General features: G+C 43.5%; 1 protein-coding gene across 5 annotated transcripts in view; it reads left to right on the top strand.

Moving 5' to 3' along the window:
• GNPAT (glyceronephosphate O-acyltransferase) overlaps window positions 1-23,025 on the top strand; it is a 447,736-nt gene that overhangs the window by 279,042 nt on the left and 145,669 nt on the right. For all 5 annotated transcript variants that reach the window (XM_073551868.1, XM_073551870.1, XM_073551869.1 and 2 more), the window contains one exon: window positions 11,982-12,061. In XM_073551868.1, coding sequence (XP_073407969.1) covers window positions 11,982-12,061 — 80 coding nt within the window. The remainder of the gene's footprint in view (window positions 1-11,981; window positions 12,062-23,025) is intronic.

Below are 23,025 nucleotides of genomic sequence, written 5' to 3'. Positions count from 1 at the left end.
TACCTTAAGTAGCTTAGGTAGCAGTAAGGGTGCATAGGTTTTGTAAAACTCGCCAGGCAGGCCATCCATTCCTGGAGCCTTTTCATTTTGCATCTGACCAAGCGCCTCCTCCAACAGGATGTCCCGATCCAATGAATCCCTATCGCTATCAGCCAATGCAGGGAGAGAGAGAGCATCCAGGTACTGCTCAATCTCAGTCTCCGTGAGACTGCAATCTGATGTGTATAGTCGCATATAATACCTCCTTATCTCACTCACTATGTCCGCACTGTCTGTCACAGGACCACCCGAGTCCGTTTTTAGCCTATTGATATATGAAGATCCGTCCTGTGCTCTAATGACCGTGGCCAATAAATGTCCTACTCCCTCCCCCTCTATAAAATATTTTTGTTTGAGGAAATAACGTTTATTTGCTGCCGCCGACATGAGGTTTTCCCTGAGCGACCCCTGTGCCTTCTCCAAAGCTTTTTTAGTTTCCTCTGTCGGGTTGAGTATCACCGCAGCCTCCGCAACAGACACCTCCTGGATCAGACTCTGGGTGTAGCGTCTATTTTGGCTTTTCCGTGTGCATATTTCTCTAATATATAAGCCCCTGACATAGGCTTTCATGGAATCCCAGACTATGTGTGATGATGCAGAGTACTCATTAAGTTGAAAATATTCTAGAATGGCATCATGCAAAGATCCCCCTATAAGCTGGATCCAGAAGGGATTAAGCTTCCAGATAGGTCTAGATAGGGTGAGGGGGTGTCCCCATGAAAGTGTGACATGTAGCGGCGAGTGATCAGATACACTTCTAGGCAGGTAGGCCACCCCTCGTACATATGGGGTCATGAGTGTATTCCCAATGGCCAGGTCTATCCGTGACATAGCGTGGTGGGAGCTAGAGTAGCAGGAAAACTGTCTGGCTGTGGGGTTTTGGACACGCCAAAGATCTACCATACCCAGCTCCACTAACGTTCTAGCAAATGAGGTTGAGGCTGCATCCTCTGATATGTTTCCCGAATGCAACTTATCCAAATAGGGATGCAAATATGTATTAAAATCTCCTATTAGAAGAGTCGGCGCAGGGGGAAAGGAACCCAAAATAGACAAGATTCTTTTTACTGGTTCGACTGAATAGGGCGGGGGGATGTATATGGCAACCAAAATAAATTGTATACCGTATAACGTGCAAAGCAAACATACAAATCTGCCCCCAGGGTCAACCACTGATTTAGTACATGAGAAGGGGATGGACCTGTGCACCAGCACACTGACACCCCGCGCATGGGTCGAGTACGTGGAATGATATTCATGTGAAACCCATCCCTTTCTTAGCCAATGAATATTATCTTTCACCATGTGGGTCTCAGACATACACAGGATAGCCGGGAGAAATTTCTGCATATTAGTAAATATAGCACATCTCTTATTTGCATCCCCGAGCCCCCTAACATTCCACGCTACAATATTAAGTGATATCGCCATAAGAGCAGACTAAAAAATGAGAAATCGGAACATACTCCACTCCCGAGGGAGAGAGGCAATCTCCACCATCCCTAAGTACAAAGAATTGGGCGACACGGCTGACGCACATCACATCCCACAGAACAATTAGGGAATACAACAACAAACGAAAAAAACAAAGGAGGGAGAGGGAGCACTGCACACCAGTGCACAGCGCCCCTACCCCCAAACACAAGTGTAACTTGCACATTTCTCTCAAATAGAGAGAATCAGGGCTAGAAAACTCGCCCAGAGTCCATGCAGGGAGAAGGGTCCACAGCTTGTCACTGTAACGAGTGTCCACAGCAATCCGGTCAGCTCCCGCCCTGAATCCGAAATGGAATGAACAGTAGTAATTATACCAGCATAGCGTCCTAGACAAAAAGGAGTAACAACACCTGGTGGCGAAAAAAGGGAGAACTTCAAGTATTCTTCCTCCTCATGGACCTCTCATTAATATCCAGCCAGGACAGCGCCATTCCCGCCGTATCAAAAAAGTGCGTTTCTCCATTCACATCAATCCGCAGTCTAGCAGGGTACATCATGGAATATGTCACCTGTAAGTCACGTAGGCGTTTTTTAATCTCAATAAATTGCGCCCTTTTACGCTGCACCTCCAGGGAAAAATCAGGGAAAATGGAGACTTTCCTCCCATTAATAGCAAGTTCCTTAATGTCTCTGGATCTGCGCAGGATAGCATCTCTATCTTTAAAGTGTAGGAGCTTAAGCAAGATGGGACGCGGGGGTGCTCCCGGCGGGGGGGCACGCGTAGGGAGAAGCTGCATTGCAGCATTGCATGAACATCCGATTCTTACACTATGGCTGGTCCGAACAACGAAAGCAATTGTTACTATCTACCTTCCGTGTCTCCCCTTTTCCTCATATATTGTAAGCTTGCGAGCAGGGCCCTCATTCTTCTTGGTATCTGTTATGCTGTCATGTCTGTTGTATATACAAGTCCCCTCTAAATTATAAAGTGCTGTGGAATATGTCGGCGCTATAGAAATAAAATTATTATTATTATTGTTAAATCTTGCCAAATCAAACAAGGTGATTTTCTGGATTTGTTTTCTCATTTTGACTCTCATTGTTGTGGTCTACCTATGATGTCTATTACAGGCCTCTCATCTTTTTAAGTAGTAGAACTTGCACAATTGCTGGCTGACTAAATACTCTTTTCCCCCACTGTAGGCCCCTCAATGTCACTTCAAATGTGAGGTGGTCCCTAAAAAATTGCTTTGCAAAATCTTGTTGTAAAAAAGAGAAATTAATGGTCAACTTTTAACCCTTATAACATCCTAACAAAAAAAAAAAAAATGATGTTTCAAAAATTGTGCTGATGTAAAGTAAACATATGGGAAATGTTATTTATTAAATATTTTTTGTGGCATGACTAATTTAAGGTCATAAAAATGAACTTTGAAAATTGCAAAATGTTAATAATTTTTGCCTAATTTCTGTTTTTTTTAATACCGTATTTTCCGGTGTATAAGACGACCCCCCAACTTTTCCAGTGAAAATAGAAAATCTTCTTAAAAGTCGGGGTTCTTCTTATATGCCGTGTGTCATTTTATACGCCGGGTGCAGAGCAATCTACATATAGTGGGAGAGTGGTCTCACAGCGAAGATGTAACTGGAGTTATCCCCCTTTTACCTCATTGGTGGCAGCAGTGCTATCTGCGGCTCAGTGCTGGAGGTCGGTAGCGGCGGCACCTCTTGTGTAGCATGGGGGCTCTGTGCTGGGGGTCGGCAGCGGCTCCTCTTTGTGCAGCTGGGGGACGGCAGCGGCTCTTATGTCCTGCGTCGGGGCTCCGCCGGCATATGCCCAAAGCCCCCAGCAGCTCCATTGCTGCGATGAGGTGGCCAGCGGGAAAATGTCCGCTGGAGCCCGAGCAAGCTCAGATTCAGATCTCGTCCCGAGATCTCAGGAGATGAGATCTGAATCTGAGCTCGCGCGGGCTCCAGCGACCATTTTCCCGGAGGCCACCGCATCGCAGCAATGGAGCTGCCGTGGGCCTCCGGGCTTTGGGTATATGCCAGCGGAGACCCGACGCAGGACATAGAGCCGCCGCCGTCCCCCCCAGCTGCACAAAGAGGAGCCGCCGCCGACCCCCAGCACAGAGCCCCCATGCTACACAAGAGGAGCCGCCCCCGCTGCCAACCCCCAGCACTGAGCCGCAGATAGCACCGCTGCCACCAATGAGGTAAAAGGAGGATGATAACTCCAGTTACAACATCCCTGTGAGACGCCCCCTCCCTTCGTCATCGGGACCACTCCCCCACTATATGCAGAGATTGGTCTGCACCCGGAGCATAAGACGACACCCGGCATATTAGACGACCCCCGACTTTTAAGAAGATTTTCAGGGGTTAAAAAGTCATCTTATACGCCGGAAAATACGGTATATTTTTTTTAACAAATAAACGCAAGTCATTTCAAAGAAATTTTACCGCTATCATGAAGTTCAATTTGTCACGAGAAAACAGTGTCAGAATCAGTGGGATCCATTGAAGCGTTCCAGAGTTATGACCTCATAAAGGGAGTGGTCAGAATTGTAAAAATTGGCCTGCTCAAGAAGGTGAAAGCAGGCTTCAGGGTGAAGGGGTTAAAGTCTGTGGTATTTATTTACAGTGGGTTGTGGAAGCGAGAGTTTGTGGGTGGGGTTTTATTTATGCCTTCCTCCTTTGGTTGATTTCCTCCCTTATTTACCTTTTTTTCGCCACGCCCAGACTTTCTAGGTCAGGTGGTATAAATAAAATGGCACCCGACTCAGCACATGCGCAAACTACCTGGCACGAGTGTATTGCAATAAATTCTGTGAAAAAAAAAAAATCATAAAAAAAAAAAACTGTGGCATTTGGTGGGTGCGTGAGTTTGTAGATGGGGTCTTATATGTCTTCCTCCCCTGGTTGCTTTCTTTTATTTTTTATTTTCAGCTTTTTTTTTTTTTTGTCAGTGCAATTTTCTTTTTGACTGTTGAAAAAAAAATGGTGTCTCAGTCAGCGCGTTTGCTTATCGTCCTTCTCCTAGTCGCAGGAGACATTGCTCCCAATCCTGGTCCCCCATGTTATAGAAAGTCAAACCCCCCAACTGCTACACTTAGAAACCCCTCTAATCTGATTAATATTCCCTGCCTGCCATCTGTCTCTCTTAATTGTGCTCTTTGGAATTCTCGCTCAGTGTGTAACAAACTCTCCTTCATCCATGACTTCTTCCTTTCTAATTCTCTTAACCTCCTGGCACTTACTGAAACCTGGATCCAGCAGTCAGACACTACCGCTGCTGCTGCTCTTTCATACGGGGGGCTACACTTCTCTCATACCCCAAGATCAGACAGTAGAGCAGGTGGAGGCGTTGGTCTGCTCCTATCATCAAAATGTACCTTTCAGGTTATCCCTCAAGTACCCTCACTTGTCTTCCCTTCTTTTGAGGTCCATGCCGTCAGACTCTACACCCCCCTCTCCATGCGAGTGGCGGTGGTGTATCGTCCTCCCGGCCCCTCCCATCAGTTCCTGGATCATTTTGCCACTTGGCTTCCACATTTTCTCTCCTGTGACATCCCTACCGTCATCATGGGAGATTTCAACATCCCCATTGCTCTTCCCCTCTCACCATCTTCTACTCATCTTTTATCTCTAACCTCCTCATTTGGCCTTTCGCAGCTTACTAATTCTCCAACGCATGAAGACGGAAACTCCCTCGACTTGGTCTTCTCTTCTTGGCTTTGTGCAGTGGATGATTTTGCAAACTCCCCTCTCCCGCTCTCTGACCACAATCTTCTTTCATTCTCTATCAAGAACTGCCAGGCTGCTCAGGTCACCCCCACTGTCCTGACTTATAGAAACATACAGGCCATTAACACCCAGAAACTTATGAAGAACTTGCAGTCTTCATTGGCCCCTATCTCCTCCCTCTCATGTCCTGATTCTGCATTGAAGCATTACAATAAAACACTTCAAAGTGCCCTGGATGAATTTGCACCCCCTATAAATAGAACACCACAACGCAGACGGCGACAACCCTGGCACACGGTGCAAACACGTTTCCTGCAGCGGTGCTCCAGGTGCGCCGAACGTCTGTGGAGAAAATCCAATCTACACGAAGATTTCATACATTATAAGTTTATGCTTAGAACATATAACACTGCCCTTCACCTCTCCAAACAAACCTATTTCAACACACTCATCACCTCACTGTCAAATAACCCAAAACGTCTTTGACACTTTTCATTCTCTACTCAATCCAAGAGTACAGGCCCCAACCACAGAGCTCAGAGCTGACGATCTGGCCAATTACTTCAAAGAAAAAATTGACCAGATTCGACAGGAAATTATCTCCCAACCACCTCATACCACGCACTGTCCTCCCTCCCCCACTGCATCTAGCTCACTCTCTGATTTTGAACCAGTCACAGAAGAAGAAGTAAGCAGGCTCCTTACATCTTCTCGCCCAACTACTTGCACCAGTGACCCATTTCCGTCACATCTCCTCCAGTCCCTTTCCCCTGCTGTCACCCCTCACCTAACTAAAATATTTAACCTCTCTCTCTCTTCTGGTATTTTTCCATCCTCATTTAAGCATGCCATCATACATCCACTACTTAAAAAACCATCCCTCGACCAAAACTGTGCCGCTAACTATAGACCTGTCTCTAATCTTCCCTTCATCTCTAAACTCCTGGAACGCCTGGTCCACTCCCGTCTTATCCGCTATCTCTCAGAAAACTCTGTTCTCGACCCTCTCCAATCCGGTTTCCGCTCTTTACACTCCACTGAAACTGCCCTCACTAAAGTCTCTAATGATCTGCTAACAGCTAAATCAAATGGTCATTACTCCATGCTAATTCTCTTGGATCTCTCTGCAGCATTCGACACTGGATCATCAGCTCCTCCTCACTATGCTCCGTTCCATTGGCCTCAAGGACACCGTTCTCTCCTGGTTCTCCTCCTATCTCTCTGACCGCTCCTTTACTGTATCTTTTGCCGGTTCCTCCTCCTCTCACCTTCCCCTTACTGTTGGGGTCCCCCAAGGATTGGTTCTAGGCCCCCTCCTCTTCTCCTTGTACACTGCCCCTATTGGTCAATCAGTAGATTTGGGTTCCAGTACCATCTCTATGCTGATGACACCCAATTATACGCTTCTTCTCCTGACATCATGCCAGCCTTTCTAGAAAACACCGGCGATTGTCTAAACACTGTGTCTAATATCATGTCCTCACTATATCTGAAACTGAACCTGTCAAAAACTGAACTCCTGGTGTTTCCTCCCTCTACTAATGTACCTATACCCGACATTGCTATTTCTGTGGGTGGCTCCACTATTACTCCCCAGCAACAGGCCCGCTGTCTTGGGGTCATACTTGATTCCGAGCTTTCCTTTGCCCCCCACATTCGATCACTGGCTCGCTCTTGTCATCTGCACCTCAAAAACATTTCTAGAATTCGACCTTTTCTTACTTTGGACTCTGCAAAAACTCTTACTGTTTCTCTTATTCATTCTCGTCTCGACTATTGTAACTCTCTTCTAATCGGTCTCCCTCTTACCAAACTCTCCCCTCTCCAATCTGTCTTGAATGCTGCAGCCAGGATCATATTCCTCACCAATCGTTACACCGAAGCCTCTACCTTGTTCCAGTCATTACACTGGCTACCCATCCACTCCAGAATTCAGTATAAACTTATTACCCTCACCCACAAAGCCCTCCATAGCTCAGCACCACCCTACATCTCCTCCCTTGTTTCAGTATACCACCCTACCCGCGCCCTCCGTTCTGCTGATGACCTGAGGTTAGTATCCTCAATAGTCAGAACCTCCCACTCCCGTCTCCAAGACTTTACACGTGCCGCGCCAATTCTTTGGAATGCACTTCCCAGGTCAATACTATTAGTCCCCAATCCCCACAATTTTAAGCGTGCCCTGAAAACACATTTATTCAGACTGGCCTATCGCCTCAACACATTAACCTAATCTATCCCTGTGTGGCACAGCCAAAAGTTTTACCATAACCAGATTTCCCGCATCATGTTCCCACATGCTTTATGCATCCATTAGCCCTCCGTCTGTACTGTCACACACTTAACATTATGGCTGGTCCATACAATCAGGGCAACTGTTACCACCCACCTTTCGTGTCTACCTCTTTCCTCATAGACTGTAAACTTGCGAGCAGGGCCCTCATTCCTCTTGGTATTTGTTATAATCTACTGTATGTGATTATTGTTATGCTGTAATGTCTATTGTCTGTACAAATCCCCTCTGAAATGTAAAGTGCTGCGGAATATGTCAGCGCTATAGAAATAAAATTTATTATTATTATTATTATTATCGTGGCTATGCCCGGCACGTGCGCACTGCTATGTTGACTTTGTATTATAATACTTCAATAAAATGGCACCGGAGTCAGCGCGTGCACATACCACGATCTCCGGCGCCATTTTATAAAAGAATTCTAATACAACATCAACTGATGTAGAATTCTTCAATAAAATGGAGCCTGTAACATCCAAGGTCGGTAAGTACCTACCAACCTGGACGTATGGATATGTCCAAGGTCGTGAAGGGGTTAAAAGATCTTAGTTAATCATCCTGATTTAGGAGTATTTTGAATTGTGTCTAGAATAAACCGTACTGTTACCGTCTATGCCGTTTATTGGATTTTCCTCTGGATACACTACCAGCAGCGCATGTACCCGCATTTCCTAATACCTAAATAAAAGGAAACTCTTGGCAGATATCCAGACTATTAACATTTTTAAATGTATTCATTGCATATACAGTGGCATGTCAAAGTTTGGGCACCCCTGGTCAAAAGTACTGTTATTGTGAACAATTAAGCAAATTGAAGATGAAATGATCTCTAAAAGGAAGAAAGCTAAAGATGACATTTCCTGCAAAAAATATATATTTTCATCTTTTATATTTGCAAAAATGGGCAAATGCAAAAGTTTGGACACCTTTGGATATTTTTGTACTCAGATAACTTTGACCAAGGTTTCAGACCTTCATTAACCTGTTAGGTTTATGACTTGTTCATCATCATCGTTATCAAAGGCCAGGTGATTCATTTCCCAACTTTATAAAAACCCGGCCTTATCTTTGTGTAAAAAAACAAAACAAAACAGCAGCCATGGTTTCTTCTAAGCAGCTGCCTTGCACTTTGAAAATGGTGGAGGCCTATAAAGCAGGAGAAAGCTATAAAAAGATAGCAAAGCATTTTCAAGTTTCCATTTCCTCAGTTCGAAATATAATTAAGAAATGGCAGTTAACAGGAACATTGGAGGTCAAGATAAGGCCTGGAAAACAAATCAAAATTTCATTGAGCTGCTTGTAGGATTGCTAGAGAGGCAAATCAGAACCCTGCTTTACTGCAACAGACCTTCAGAAATATTTAGCCGATTCTGTAGTTGTGGTACATTGTTCTACTGTTCAGAGACAGCTGCACAAATATGGCCTTCATCGAAGAATCATCAGAAGAAAACTTTGCCTCCATCCTCACCATAAAATTCCACATCAGAAGTATGCAAAAGAACTTCTAAACAAGCCTGATGCATTTTGGAAACAAGTTCTGTAGATCAGTGAGGTTAACATAGCGGGGAACATGGTAGAGGGAAGAATGCATTCAATGAAATTTCAACAAATTCTTGATGCAAACAACACCATCTGTAAAAAAGATGATATTGACAATGGCTTCTACATAACCAATAGACTACCTCAAAAGGTGCAAGGTGAAGGTTTTAAAATGGCCTTCAAAATCCCCTGATCTGAACATCATTGAAAGTCTGTGGTGTGATGCAGTAACTTCTGTTACAGATAGGGGGTGCTGTGTATGCGCTTCAGGATGCACTTGGAAGCATAATTATAATGGTAAATTAGGGACTGGCATTTTGGTAAATGGCCGGTGTGTCGCAGAGGTTCTCTGCACTGTAAGCCCAAAATTATATGGTTATGCTGGGACTTATAGTGCCACAAGTATTTGTGTATTACTTATAAGGGAGGCTTATAGGGTTAGTCAGAGAGCTTAGCAGGAATTGACTAACCACACATGTACCGCCCATCCATGGGGGATGGTTACCATATAATGTGAGGTCTGGTCACATGGTCAGAGTGTGTGTACCTGAATTTTTCAGGGTGCAAGGTCCTGGAAGGTCTGTGTTGGAAGATCCTGGAAGTAGGATTGGATTCCTGGAGCATGTGGTGAGACCTTGAACCTGGTGGCCTGGGTGTTGGACAAGTGTCCTGAATAGCACCTGAACAGGCCACATGTGTGTGCAGAGCCTGGGACGGCCCCACACTGAGAAAGACGCTGTTCTGTTGAGGACCTTGAACTGATGAGGAGTCAGCCTGTGGAGCAGGAGCTCCTGAGAGGTAACCCCGGGTATGAGGAAAGAACTTTGTGCATTGACAATAGTCCGTTACTGAACTGTGCAGTCACCCGGCGACTGGAGAGAGTCTGGCGTGACTAGTGAATGCATTGTAAAGCCACACGTGATGAAGTAATGGACTATGTGTAAGCTGGTGATGTGCAACCTGGCTGACTATGCGGTCTATGAGGTTTAAATAAACCGTATGGACTGTTTTGTAAGAAAAACCTGTGCCTGACTACGTTAATCCGCTGCCAAGCGAGTGTTCCCCAACACACATCGTAGGCGCTACGCCACATTGGCTAGAACTCAAAATAGCAGTGCATGCAAGATGACCCAGGAATCTCACAGAACTGGAAGAATGGGTGAAAACCCATCAAACAAGGATTGAAAGACTCTTGGCTGGCTGCAAAAGCGTTTGCAAAGCTGTGATGCTTTAAAAAGGGGGTACTACCAGGTACTGACCATGTGCGCATGCGGTCTGCGTCCCCCAGTTGCCCTCTCCATGGAGCTGGTGTCTTTGCTGCCTTGGACACAGGCGCGGGGCTCTCTCCCCGCGCGTGCCCTCTGATGCCTGACGCCTGTCTTCATGTTTGAGGACCTGGCGGTGACGCGGCGCATGCGCCGCTGTGATTGGCTTACACACGTCACATGATGTAACACGTGACCGTTACCACGGATGCAAAAGGTCCTTCAGTCCAATTCAGCCTTCATCCCCTTGAGAAAGCTCCCGGTTTTGAGCGTGAAACGCACGACAGGAGTCTCTCCACGGTCCTTCGTACCTGTGCACCACCTTGGTAAGCGTCTCCCTGTTACAATTTGGCATCTTACATGACGCTATCTGCACTTATCATGGACACAGCTTACCGCTCCAGCCATTATTGCCTAACTTCAAATCGGCCTATTTGACCCTAGGGAGTACTTTTAAGCCAACTTAGGTATTATTTTGAAATTAATATGGGCATGTTTATTGGCCGTTGGTGACGTTAGTGCATGTTACATACTATTTTGGCTGTGATTATCGGTGCCTTTGGTTCATTTTATATCCCCTTCCCAGTCTTGTCTATGTTTGGCGTCGATTTGTCATTGTAATTTTGCTATTTATATATTGTCTGTGCATGATCTAGCAATAAAGATTGTAATAATTTTTTATAATAAATTGTTTGGATCCAATTACTCCTTTACTCCTTTTTTCTCCTGTTTCTATTTTCTTATGGAGTGGAACCATTTATTAATATGGTGGTTTATTTCTTTGGGTTGCTCCCTTTGTTTCTGCATCAAGTATTGGGCTTCTGTAACCATGCAGGGTGTGCTAACTTTTGCATTTGTCCATTTTCCCTTTTGTAGTGTTTAAAATCTAAAAAATTAAAATATATTTTTTTTCCTAAAATACAAAGAAAATATGTAATCTTTAACATTAGGCCTTTTAGAGATAATTTTGTCTTCATCTTGCTTAACTGTTTACCATAACAGTAATTTTGACCAGGAGTGTTCAAACTTTTACATGCCTCTGTATGTAGCAAAAGTTAGTAATTAGATTTTCCTTTCACACACCAATTAATGTAAATGATATTTTTCTACAAGCAGGTTTTTGCTATATAATCTGAAAGCAGCATGATGTAGGGGCTGAGACCCTATTTCCAATCACTTGCAGGTCTGCATGCTGTCATTTTGATGTAAAAACAGTTTTCTTTGCTGCAGATCTATCAGTGTTTAGATTACTGAGATGTATATAACCTCGCCCTCATCTCTGATTAGCAAATTTCTGGCAGTGTACAGTATACACAGAAAGCTGCCAATCAGTGGTGAGGACAGGGTCATACAGAGCAGTTGACTAGGAGGCATTAGACACCTAGTTCAGTAGTGATAATCTTCTGCTGACAGAGCGCTAATCTTATTGAAACATCACACAGCCCGTAAGTGATACATCACTGGAATCTGGGTCCTTACATTATGTTGCTTTCAGATTACATAGCAAAAACCTGCTGACAAAATTTCCATTAATACAATAGAACAAAAAATAGGACAGAAAACTTAGATAAAAACACAGATGTAAGTAGAGAGTAAGCATTTTTTTCTGAATACCAATATTTTGACGGTGCATTGCCTCATTTTTTATTTCTTCTTTAAAGATGATGTTTCCAGGACATTTTGCTTCTTGAGAGAACTGTTTTCCAAAGAGTTCATTTTCTTTCCTGGGCTTGAAGTGAAGGTAAGAATAAATAATTGTTCACTGAAGGTCAAGTTTTTCTAACCGCTAAATATAAGCCCCACCCTGCTCAGTCACTAATGTGACAATTTTTAATATACTTGCCATTATCATTCAATGAATGATGTAATCACCTGTATGTATGCTGTGTGCACAATTATTTTGCAACTTTTAATTATGAGTAACCCCTTAACGACTATTGATGTGGATAGCACAAATTGAGAAAAAGACCATCACATCCAAACTAGGGTGAACAGGTGCCAACCAAAAAAAAAACATATCTTGAAAAACAAAGATTGCACCATCATTTACCAAGAATGATTATTCTAGGTATGGACAAGCTAACTACTTAAAATCACCTGTGGCTCAGGGGCTCACTAAATGCGGCATGACATTCACAATCTATCCCAGGCAAATGGCGCTCGTTCTTTTCCTAGGCCTGCCATGTGCCCCAGTGGAATTTTTTTTTCTTCTATTTTTATTTAACCCCTTCACTCCTGGAGCTTTTTTCGATTTTTCGTTTTTCGCTCCCCTTTCCAGAGCCATAACTTTTATATTTTTCCGTTAATACGGCCATGTGAGTGCTTATTTTTTGCGGGATGAGTTGTACTTTTAAACGACACCATTGGTTTTACCATGTCGTTACTCGAAAACGGGAAAAAATTCCAAGTGCGGTGAAATTGCAAAAAAAGTGCAATCCCACACTTGTTTTTTGCTTGACTTTTTTACTAGGTTCACTAGTTGCTAAATCTAACATGTCATTATGATTCTCCAGGTCATTATGAGTTCATAGACACCAAACATATCTAGGTTCTCTTTTATCTAAGTGGTGAAAAGAAATTTCCAAAGTTTCCTAAAAAAAAAAAATTGCTCAATTTTCTGAGACCCGTAGCGTCTCCATTTTTCTTGATCTGGGGTCGGGTGAGGGCTTATTTTTTGCGTGCCGGGATGACGTTTTTAATGATACCACACTTGTGCATATACGTTCTTTTGATCGCGCGTTATTTCATTTTAATGCAATGTCACGGCGACCAAAAAACGTAATTCTGGCGTTTTGAATTTTTTTTCCCGCTACGCTGTTTAGCGTTCGAGTTAATGCTTTTTTGAGAGATCGGGCGATTCTTAACACGGCGAATTCTAATATGTGTATGTGGGTTTTTTTTTGTTTTTTTTTATTTTGATTGGGACAAAAGGGGTGAGATTTGAAATTTTATTTTTTTTGTTTTTAAACATTTTTTTTTACGTTTGGCATGCTTCAATAGCCTCCATAGGAGGCTTGAAGCATGCAGTACTCGATCGGCTCTGCTACATATGGGCGATGAGCAGATCGCCCATATGTAGCAAATTTACTACAGTGCTTTCAGCGCCGACCACCGGATGGCACTGAGAGCCATCTGCCTGGAACAACCATAGAGGTCTATATGAGACCTCTGGTTGTCCAGGCAACATGACGCCGACCCCCGATCACGTGACGGGGGTCGGCGATGAGCTCATTTCCGGCCCAGCGGCCGGAAATGCTATGTAAATGCCCGCTGTGAGCTTTGACAGCGGGACTTAACTAGTTAATAGGCACGGGCGGATGGCGATTCCACTCGCGACTATTGCGGGCGCATGTCAGTTGTTCATAACAGCTGACATGTTGCGGCTTTGAGGTGGGCTCACCGCCGGAGCCCACCTCAAAGTGGGGGACCTTACCGATGACGTACTATTCAGTCATCGGTAAGGAAGGGGTTAAATATTTTTATTAAAGTTTTTATAAAACTGGGAGGTTGATAGGGAGGGAGAACTAGAAAAAGGGAGGGTAACATGGTAAATGTACATAGGAAGGGTAAGGGTCATAAAAAATAGAGAACCCTTGTAACAAAGCATACATTAATAAGAATACAAAATACTAATGTCAATAAGAGTTATAACACCAAAAGAAACAAATGTTATAATACCGCCTTACAAGGCAACAGCAATACTCAGAATCAATATACCAAACTACAGGGAAAGAGTACACAAGGCTGTTTACAAAATACTAGAAAAATATAATTTTGTTATCATTACATAAAACTTATATAAAATGCACATTAAAATGTTTTATGGACAATAGTTAATTCAATATTTCAAAGGACATGAACAGTGATACAATAAGTGGTACATAGTATCAGTTTAGAGGACCAGGTCAATCATAACCCCAATATATCAAATATAAACTCATAAAGTGTCCCAATATGTGCAACTACTCAAAATGAGCAGACTAAAAAACAGGGGAGCGGAAAAAAGTAGTAGTAATGTCTATCTATAATCAGCTCACAAGAGTCTGAGCCACTCCACAAAGCCAAAAACAAAAAGTGCTCAAGTGCAATGAAAGATGGGGAGATTCTTACCCAAATAAGTCCTAGTATACCACATATATAGCAGCCCCAACGTGCTTTTCATGTGCGCTTTCTCAGGGGGCTGTACTCATTCTGTGTGTTTGTCCATATTTATATATACCCCTACACCTGTTCCCTGTTATCATCTAATTGTGACACATGTCAGATCGGCGCCCGGAAATGACATCATTCCCAGCGTCCATTGCAGGGTTTACACTCACAGAGCCATCACCATGGTAACCGCAAACCGGAAATGATGTTTTTACCCATAATTCAGTGTGATAGCTACATTTAAAGATATGGTTACTATGGCACCCATGACTCACACACCACATGCATAGGATGCCGGAGAACGCTCCAAATAAGCGCCGCTATTAACTCATTGTAGCGCATGTTATACCGGCACCTACACCGGAAATGACGTCATTCCCAGCATCCAATGCGGAGTTTGTATTCACAGAGCCATTACCATGGTAGCCGCAAACCGGAAATGACGTTTTACCCAAAATCCAGTGCGGTACACACATCAGAAATATCGTCGCCATGGTAACCATGACTCACACGCTACATATATTGGACGCCAGGGACAACACTCCAGATCAGCGCCGCAGACATGCGCACTAAAACTGGTACTCCAGGATATATGTATGGTGCATGAAGCGATCACGCGTGCGCCGGAAAACACCGCCCCCAGGCCTCACGATATGCCAGGTGGATCCGCTACCATAGTAACATACAACCAGGCATGCCTCACGGACACCCGAGACGGTGCCCCAGATCATACATGTCATGGCCATGCGCACCTATCAAGGAGATAACAGACTAGACAGCAAAATAAAATATAATTATCTTACATGTCGGCAAAGGGCGGCTCATGATTGAACAATAATTAAAGTGACAGTACAATTATAGTGCAATTAATACAGTACACGAAAAAATATATGGAATAACAAAAATACATATAGTGAAACTTCAATCACATGCATATACATAAAATGTGAAAATGTCAGACTTATAGCACTGTAAATGTGAAACCATACATATTAATAGAACTCCCATATTTGCCGATTAGAGTCCAATTCCATCAATACATTTCAGAGAGTGGGAGGAATTTTATAAGATGAAAACCGCTGTCCATACATGTCCAAATATATACTCTGGGTATCAGCATAGGGGCATACAAAACATGAACACTGAAAATAGGAGAAAAAATTGAAAAAATATTACACAACATGATAAAAATAATAAAATACAAATAAAAACACACACAAATAACATTAAAAAACAAAACTAAAGAAAGACACTTAAGCCCCCGTCACACACAACGATGTCCCAGCGATCCCACCAACGATCAGACATGGATGGGATCGCTGGGACATCGTCAGGCTGATCACTGGTGAGCTGTCACATAGACAGCCCCAGCGATCAGAACCAGCGACGCTGGTTTCTAATGTAAATGTCGGGTATCCAGGAGCCGCGGCTCCTGGATACCCGCTGTTTACTTTGGAAACCGGCGTACACGCTGGTTTCCAAGGTAAATATTGGGTATCTAGGAGTCGCGCGACTCCTGGATACCCGCTGTTTACCTTGGAAACCAGCGTGTACGCCGGTTTCCAAGGTAAACAGCGGGTATCCAGGAGCCACGGCTCCTGGATACCCGACGTTTACTTTATAAACCAGTGTCTCTGGTCTCTCTGTGCCACATGCAGCGATGCGTGCTGGACAGCGGGAGACCAGCGATGGAAAAACGGCCCAGGCCACTCAAGCACGATCAGCGATAACCGACAGGGGGGCCGGTCGCTGATCCCAGTCACACACAGCGATCTCGCTGGCGAGATCGCTGATGTGTCACAAAATCAGCGAGATCGCTGTGTGTGACGGGACCCTTAGAAATATGAAACAAAGCTCAATTGCTCACTCAAGCCATTTGGGACCATAGTCCCTAGAGTTGCTATCCATTTACATTCCCTCTGTGTTAAGGACCGTTTATAATCTCCACCTCTGATCCCTAACTGGATCTTATCGATCCCACATATTTTTAGATCACCAGGGTTACCTTTATGCTTTTCCCGAAAGTGGCTAGGGAGGGTTTTCAGAATTGTTGCATCATCCACCTCACGTGCTGCCATTATTTCTCTTACATGCTCACGTGTTTTCACATATAATTCTCGTGTCGTCAAACCGACATAAATCAGGGAGCACGTACATTTTGCATAGTACACCACATGAGTAGAACTACATTTAATGTACTCCCTGATTTTGAAGTCACGTGATCCATCACTTGTGGAGAATGTAGTAGCTCGAACAAAATTTTGACAGGCAAGACACTCTCCACAAGGAAAAAAGCCCTGTCTCCCTACCCCAGCTCCAAAGTGATCAATGGGTCTAGCAACATAATGGCTATCCACCAACATGTCTCGCAGATTTTTAGACCTCCTCGCTGTCATCATAGGTCTTTCAGGCAGACATTTACCCAGGACGGGATCTGTCATTAATATCGACCAATGCTTTGTCATAATGGCCTCATAGTTTCCCACTGGTGATTGTAGGTTGAAATAAACCTCGTAATGGTCAGTCCATTTTTTCTTTTCAAAACCCTATCCATTTGTTGGCATGAGAGGAGAGAATCCGTATTGGTATTCTTAGCTCTATCATATCCCTTCTTAATGCTCCTTTTACTGTACCCACGTTCCATGAATCTCTCCTCAAGGTCCAGTGCTTTTTTTTTTCAAATAAATCAGAGGTAGTACACACTCTCCTCATTCGGAGAAATTGGCCAGTAGGTATAGCTCTAATTGTTGACCCGACATGTGCTGATGACGCATGAAGTAAGGCGTTAACCGACGTCTCCTTCCTGAAGATATCAGTACAAATTGAACCATCATTTGGAACCTTTAATTTGATGTCCAGGAATGAGATTTCATGGTGATGATACGTATATGTAAGCCTAATGTTGGAGTCGTTGCAGTTCATATCTGCCATATAGGAATGCAACTCATCAACCGAACCCTGCCAAATAAAAAGAACATCATCTATGAAGCGGAGCCATCCCATAATGTGGGAGGCGGCATGTGCGTCGTCTGGGAAGATGGATCTCTCCCAGAAGCCCAAAAATAAATTAGAATAAGCCGGCGCACATGCCGCCCCCATGGTGGTTCCGCGCTTCTGCAAAAAGAAACGGTCTTTAAAAGTAAAAAAATTGTGACACAGAATGAACCGCAACAACTCCAACACCAGGCTCCGTACATCAGGATCAAGGTTACTTGCTTCCAAGAAGAACTGTACGGCTCTTATGCCCTCCTCATGGTCTATACACGTGTAGAGAGACTCTACATCAGCCGTCACCAGCAACATGTCGGGTTCAAGGTGTATACCATTCAATCTCCTCAGGACGCCCGTCGTGTCCCTGACATAGTAGGGGAGCGTCTCGACCTGCGATCTCAAATAATAATCACTATATTTACATACTGAATCGCATAACCCTCCTATGCCAGAGACAATCGGAAGCCCCGGTGGGATTCAAAGCATCTTTATGGACCTTGGTGGAGAAGATAGAACGTAGGTACCTTTGGAGACTCTATATATAGACCATCACGGATTTTTTTTTAGAGATCACTCCTCGTTCAAATGCTATATCAAAGTATATTCATTAGTTTAACCTGAAACTTTTTCAGAGGATTCTTATGCAGTTGGATGTATGTCTCCCTATTCCTTAACTGCTTTAAGGCCTCCCTTTCATACTTCTGCACCGGCCACAATATTACATTCCCCCCCTTGTCCACAGGCTTGATGACAATATCATCCAATGATTTTAGCTGTTTAAGTGCCTGTCATTTGCAGTGGGTTAAATTGTCTTTCCTACCCTTATTGTCAATAGTTTTAAATTCTTCTGCCACCAATTTGGTGAAGATGTCCACCTGAGAACACAAAGACAAGGGGGGAATGCAGTAAATCTATTGGCTATGGCCGGAGGAGAAATACCTGTAGTGTGACGACCAGCTTCTGATTCCAAATCTTCCAATATTTGAATGGCCTCCTGTTCAGATACAGTATCAACGGCAGGTCTATTTTCATTTCTAGAGTGAAGTCGTCTCAAGACCAGTTTACGAGAGAAAAGGTTCAGGTCCTTTAGGGCTAAAAAATAATCAAAATTATTTACTGGTGAAAATGATAAACCCAAGCCCAAAACCTCAATCTGAGGCTTGGTTAGAACATGTGTGGAGAGATTGATTACCTCCAAAGCATTGCTTTTCACCCTTTTATCACTCGTAGGAGACACCTCCTTATTCCTTTTGTTATTAAATCTGCCATTTTTAAACCAGTCATCTCTTGGAGGTTCCTTCCTATCACTCACAGATCTTGAACTTTCACCATTAATACTTCTTTCATCAACCGATGACACCGATGAAAATGATACTGAACGGCCACGTGATTGTTTTTAGCATGATTGGAATTTACCCTTTGCCATCTATAGATTCGATTGTATTTCAAGTCAGAAAGATCTCGCTGATATTTCTTTGTTTTCTATGTTACCACATCATTTTCTAACTTTAATAGTTCGGCATCAATTTCTTCTTTAAATTTTTTAGCTATATCAGCGGACGATATTCTGCTAATTTCTTCTTGGATAGACTTTAATTCCACATCTAATTCATTTAATTTAGATTCAATTGACTTAATAAGTAGATCCATGGATCCTTTTGAGCAAAGGGATGCAGTCTCCTCCCATTTATCCTTAAAGGAATCTTCCTCAACAGGAAATGAGGGAAAAATTTGAACTCGCAATTGTCTAGGGATTAGGCCACATGGCAAATAATTTTCAAGAAAAGCTTTGTTCCACCAAACTCGTGTCCGTATATTAAGTAAATTTTTAAATTTTGTAGTAAGATCATACAGATCTCTAGACTTAGAGTTTAAAACACTGTCCGGACCTTCACAGAACACTTTGTCCAATTGTAGGAGCCACGATTTCTCACGTGCTCTAAAATCCATTTGTTCTACTCAAACTGTGAAAACACAGAAAATCACTTATAACACCAAAAGAAACAAATGTTATAATACCGCCATACTTCATGCGTCATCAGCACATGTCGGGTCAACAATTAGAGCTATACCTACTGGCCAATTTCTCCAAATGAGGAGAGTGTGTACTACCTCTGATTTATTTGAAAAAAAAAAGCACTGGACCTTGGGGAGAGATTCATGGAATGTGGGTACAGTAAAAGGAGCATTAAGAAGGGATATGATAGAGCCAAGAATACCAATAGGGATTCTCTCTCATGCCAACAGATGGATAGGGTTTTGAAAAGAAAAAATAGACAAACCGTTACAAGGTTTATTTCAACCTACAATCACCAGTGGGAAACTATGAGGCCATTATGACAAAGCATTGGTCGATATTAATGACAGATCCCGTCCTGGGTAAATGTCTGCCTGAAAGACCTATGATGACAGCGAGGAGGTCTAAAAATCTGCGAGACATGTTGGTGGATAGCCATTATGTTGCTAGACTCATTGATCACTTTGGAGCTGGGGTAGGGAGACAGGGCTTTTTTCCTTGTGGATAGTGTCTTGCCTGTCAAAATTTTGTTCGAGCTACTACATTCTCCACAAGTGATGGGTCACGTGACTTCAAAATCAGGGAGTACATCACATGTAGTTCTACTCATGTGGTGTACTATGCAAAATGTACGTGCTCCCTGATTTATGTCGGATTGATGACACGAGAATTACATGTGAGAACATGTGAGCATGTAAGAGAAATAATGGCAGCACGTGAGGTGGATGATGTAACAATCCTGAAAACCCTCCCTAGGCACTTTCGGGAAAAGCATAAATGTAACCCTGGTGCTATAAGTGACATTTTCACATTTTATGTATATGCATGTGACTGAAGTTTCACTATATGTATTTGTTATTTTATATATTTTTTCGTGTACTGTATTAATTGCACTATATTAATTGTACTGTCACTTTAATTATTGTTCAATCATGAGCCGCCCTTTGCCGATATGTAAGATAATTGTATTTTATTCTGCTGTCTAGTCTGTTATCTCCTTGATAGGTGCGCATGGCAATGACGTGTATGATCTGGGGCACCGTCTCGGGCATCCGTGAGGCATGGCTGGTTGTATGTTACTATGGTAGCGGATCCACCTGGCATGTCGTGAGGCCTGGGGGCGGTGTTTTCTGGTGCACGCGTCATCGCTTCATGCGCCATACATATATCCTGGAGTACCAGTTTTAGTGCGCATGTCTGCGGCGCTTATCTGGAGTATTGTCCCTGGCATCCAATATATGTAGCTTGTGAGTCATGGTTACCATGGCGACGATATTTCTGATGTGTGTACCGCACTGGATTTTGCGTAAAACGTCGTTTCCGGTTTGCAGCTACCATGGTAATGGCTCTGTGAATACAAACTCCGCATTGGATGCTGGGAATTACGTCATTTCCGGTGTAGGTGCCGATATGACATGCGCTACAATGAGTTAATAGCGGCGCTTATGTGGAGCATTCTCCGGCATCCTATGTATGTGGTATGTGAGTCATGGGTGCCATAGTAACCATATCTTTAAATGTAGCTGTCACACTGCATTATTGGTAAAAACATCATTTCCGGTTTGCAGTTACCATGGTGACGGCTCTGAGTGTAAACCCCGCAATGGACGCTGGGAATGACGTCATTTCCGGGCACCGATCTGACATGTCACAATTAGGTGATAACAGGGAACAGGTGTAGGGGTATATATAAACACACAGAATGAGCACAGCCCCCTGAGGAAGCCCAACCGAAATGCGCATTGGGGCTGCTATATACGTGGTATACTAGGACTTATTTGGGTAAGAATCTCCCCATCTCTCATTGCACTTGAGCACGTTTGTTTTTGGCTTTGTGGAGTGGCTCAGACTCTTGTGAGCTGATTATAGACATTTGATTACCGTATATACTCTTGTATAAGCCGAGATTTTCAGCCCATTTTTTGGGGCTGAAAGTCCCCCCTCTCGGCTTATACACGGGTCATATACCTGAGGGTCGGCAGGGGAGGGGGAGCGGGGGTGTCAGAGATCATACTTACCTAACCTGGCACGGTCTCTGCAACCTTGCTCTCTTTTCCACTGTCTCCCTTCCTGTCTTCAGCGGTCACGTGGTGCCGCTCATTACCACTCATGAATATGCGCATATTCATGAGTGGTAATGAGCGGTACCACGTGACCGCTGAAAACAGGAAGGGAGACAGTGGAGAAGCGAGCGAGGTTGCAGAGGACCGCGGCAGGATGGGTGGGTATAACGATATCCACCTGTCCCCCGGTCCATCGCTGCTCACCGCTTTCTCTGCTGCATCCTGTGTTAGTGACGTTTAGGCAGCAGGGGGCACGGTGATGTGATTAGTGCGCGCCGCCCCTCTGCTGGCTGAAAAGTCACTGACACAAGAAGCGGCAGACAGCGGCGATGGACCCAGGAGAGGTGACTATGGCTTTTTTTTTTTTGCAGCATATGGGGGCATATTCTGTGGGGCAGCATATGGGGGCATATTCTGTGGGGCAGCATATGGGGGCATATTCTGTGGGGCAGCATATGGGGTCATATTCTATGGAGCAGCATATGGGGGCATATTCTATGGGGCAGCATATGGGGGCATAGTCTATGGAGCAGTATATGAGGGCATAGTCTATGGGGCAGCATATGGGTGGCATAAACTATGGAGCAGCATATGGGGGCATATTCTATGGAGCAGCATATGGGGGCATATTCTATGGGGCAGCATATGGGGGCATAGTCTATGGAGCAGTATATGAGGGCATAGTCTATGGGGCAGCATATGGGTGGCATAAACTATGGAGCAGCATATGGGGGCATATTCTATGGAGCAGCATATGGGGGCATATTCTATGGATTCCACCCTCGGCTTATACACGAGTCAATACGTTTTCCCAGGTTTTTTTGTTGCAAAATTAGGGGGGTCGGCTTATACACGACTATATACGGTACTACTTTTTTCCACTCCCCTGTTTTTAGTCTGCTCATTTTGAGTAGTTGCACATATTAGGACACTTTATGAGTTTATATTTGATATATTGGGGTTATGATTGACCTGGTCCTCTAAACTGATACTATGTACCACTTATTGTATCACTGTTCATGTCCTTTGCAATACTGAACTATTGTCCATAAAACATTTTAATGTGTATTTTATATAATTTTTATGTAATAAGAAAATTATATTTTTCTAGTATTTTGTAAACAGCCTTGTGTACTCTTTTCTCTGTGGTTTGGTATAATGTCAATAAGAGGCACAATAATGCTGAACCTTTAAGTAGGAGATGCAAGAAGGCGGTCTAGTCTAATCACTTAAGGAGGTGCATGAGAGAAATTTAAACTCGACTAAATTTTCTGTTCCAGACGTTCCACTTATTAGTGTAGGCGAGAATATTATTGTTACTAACTACAAACCTCCATTCGAAAGCATTATGTTGGTACATTTTGTCTAGGATGTCTGAAAATTAGGAGGGTCAGGCTTCTTCCAAAAGTAAGTCAAGTTCTTTTTAACTACCAAAAGGATGTGAATAACTACCTGTCTCACCGATGGGTGTAATTGATCCAAGTC

This window comes from Dendrobates tinctorius, unplaced genomic scaffold (assembly GCF_039654945.1).
Source record: "Dendrobates tinctorius isolate UK_male_01 unplaced genomic scaffold, ASM3965494v1 ptg000181l, whole genome shotgun sequence".
Taxonomy (NCBI): domain Eukaryota; kingdom Metazoa; phylum Chordata; class Amphibia; order Anura; family Dendrobatidae; genus Dendrobates; species Dendrobates tinctorius.
Note: the sequence above shows the minus strand (reverse complement) of the source record. Positions and strands in the feature narration are given on the sequence as shown.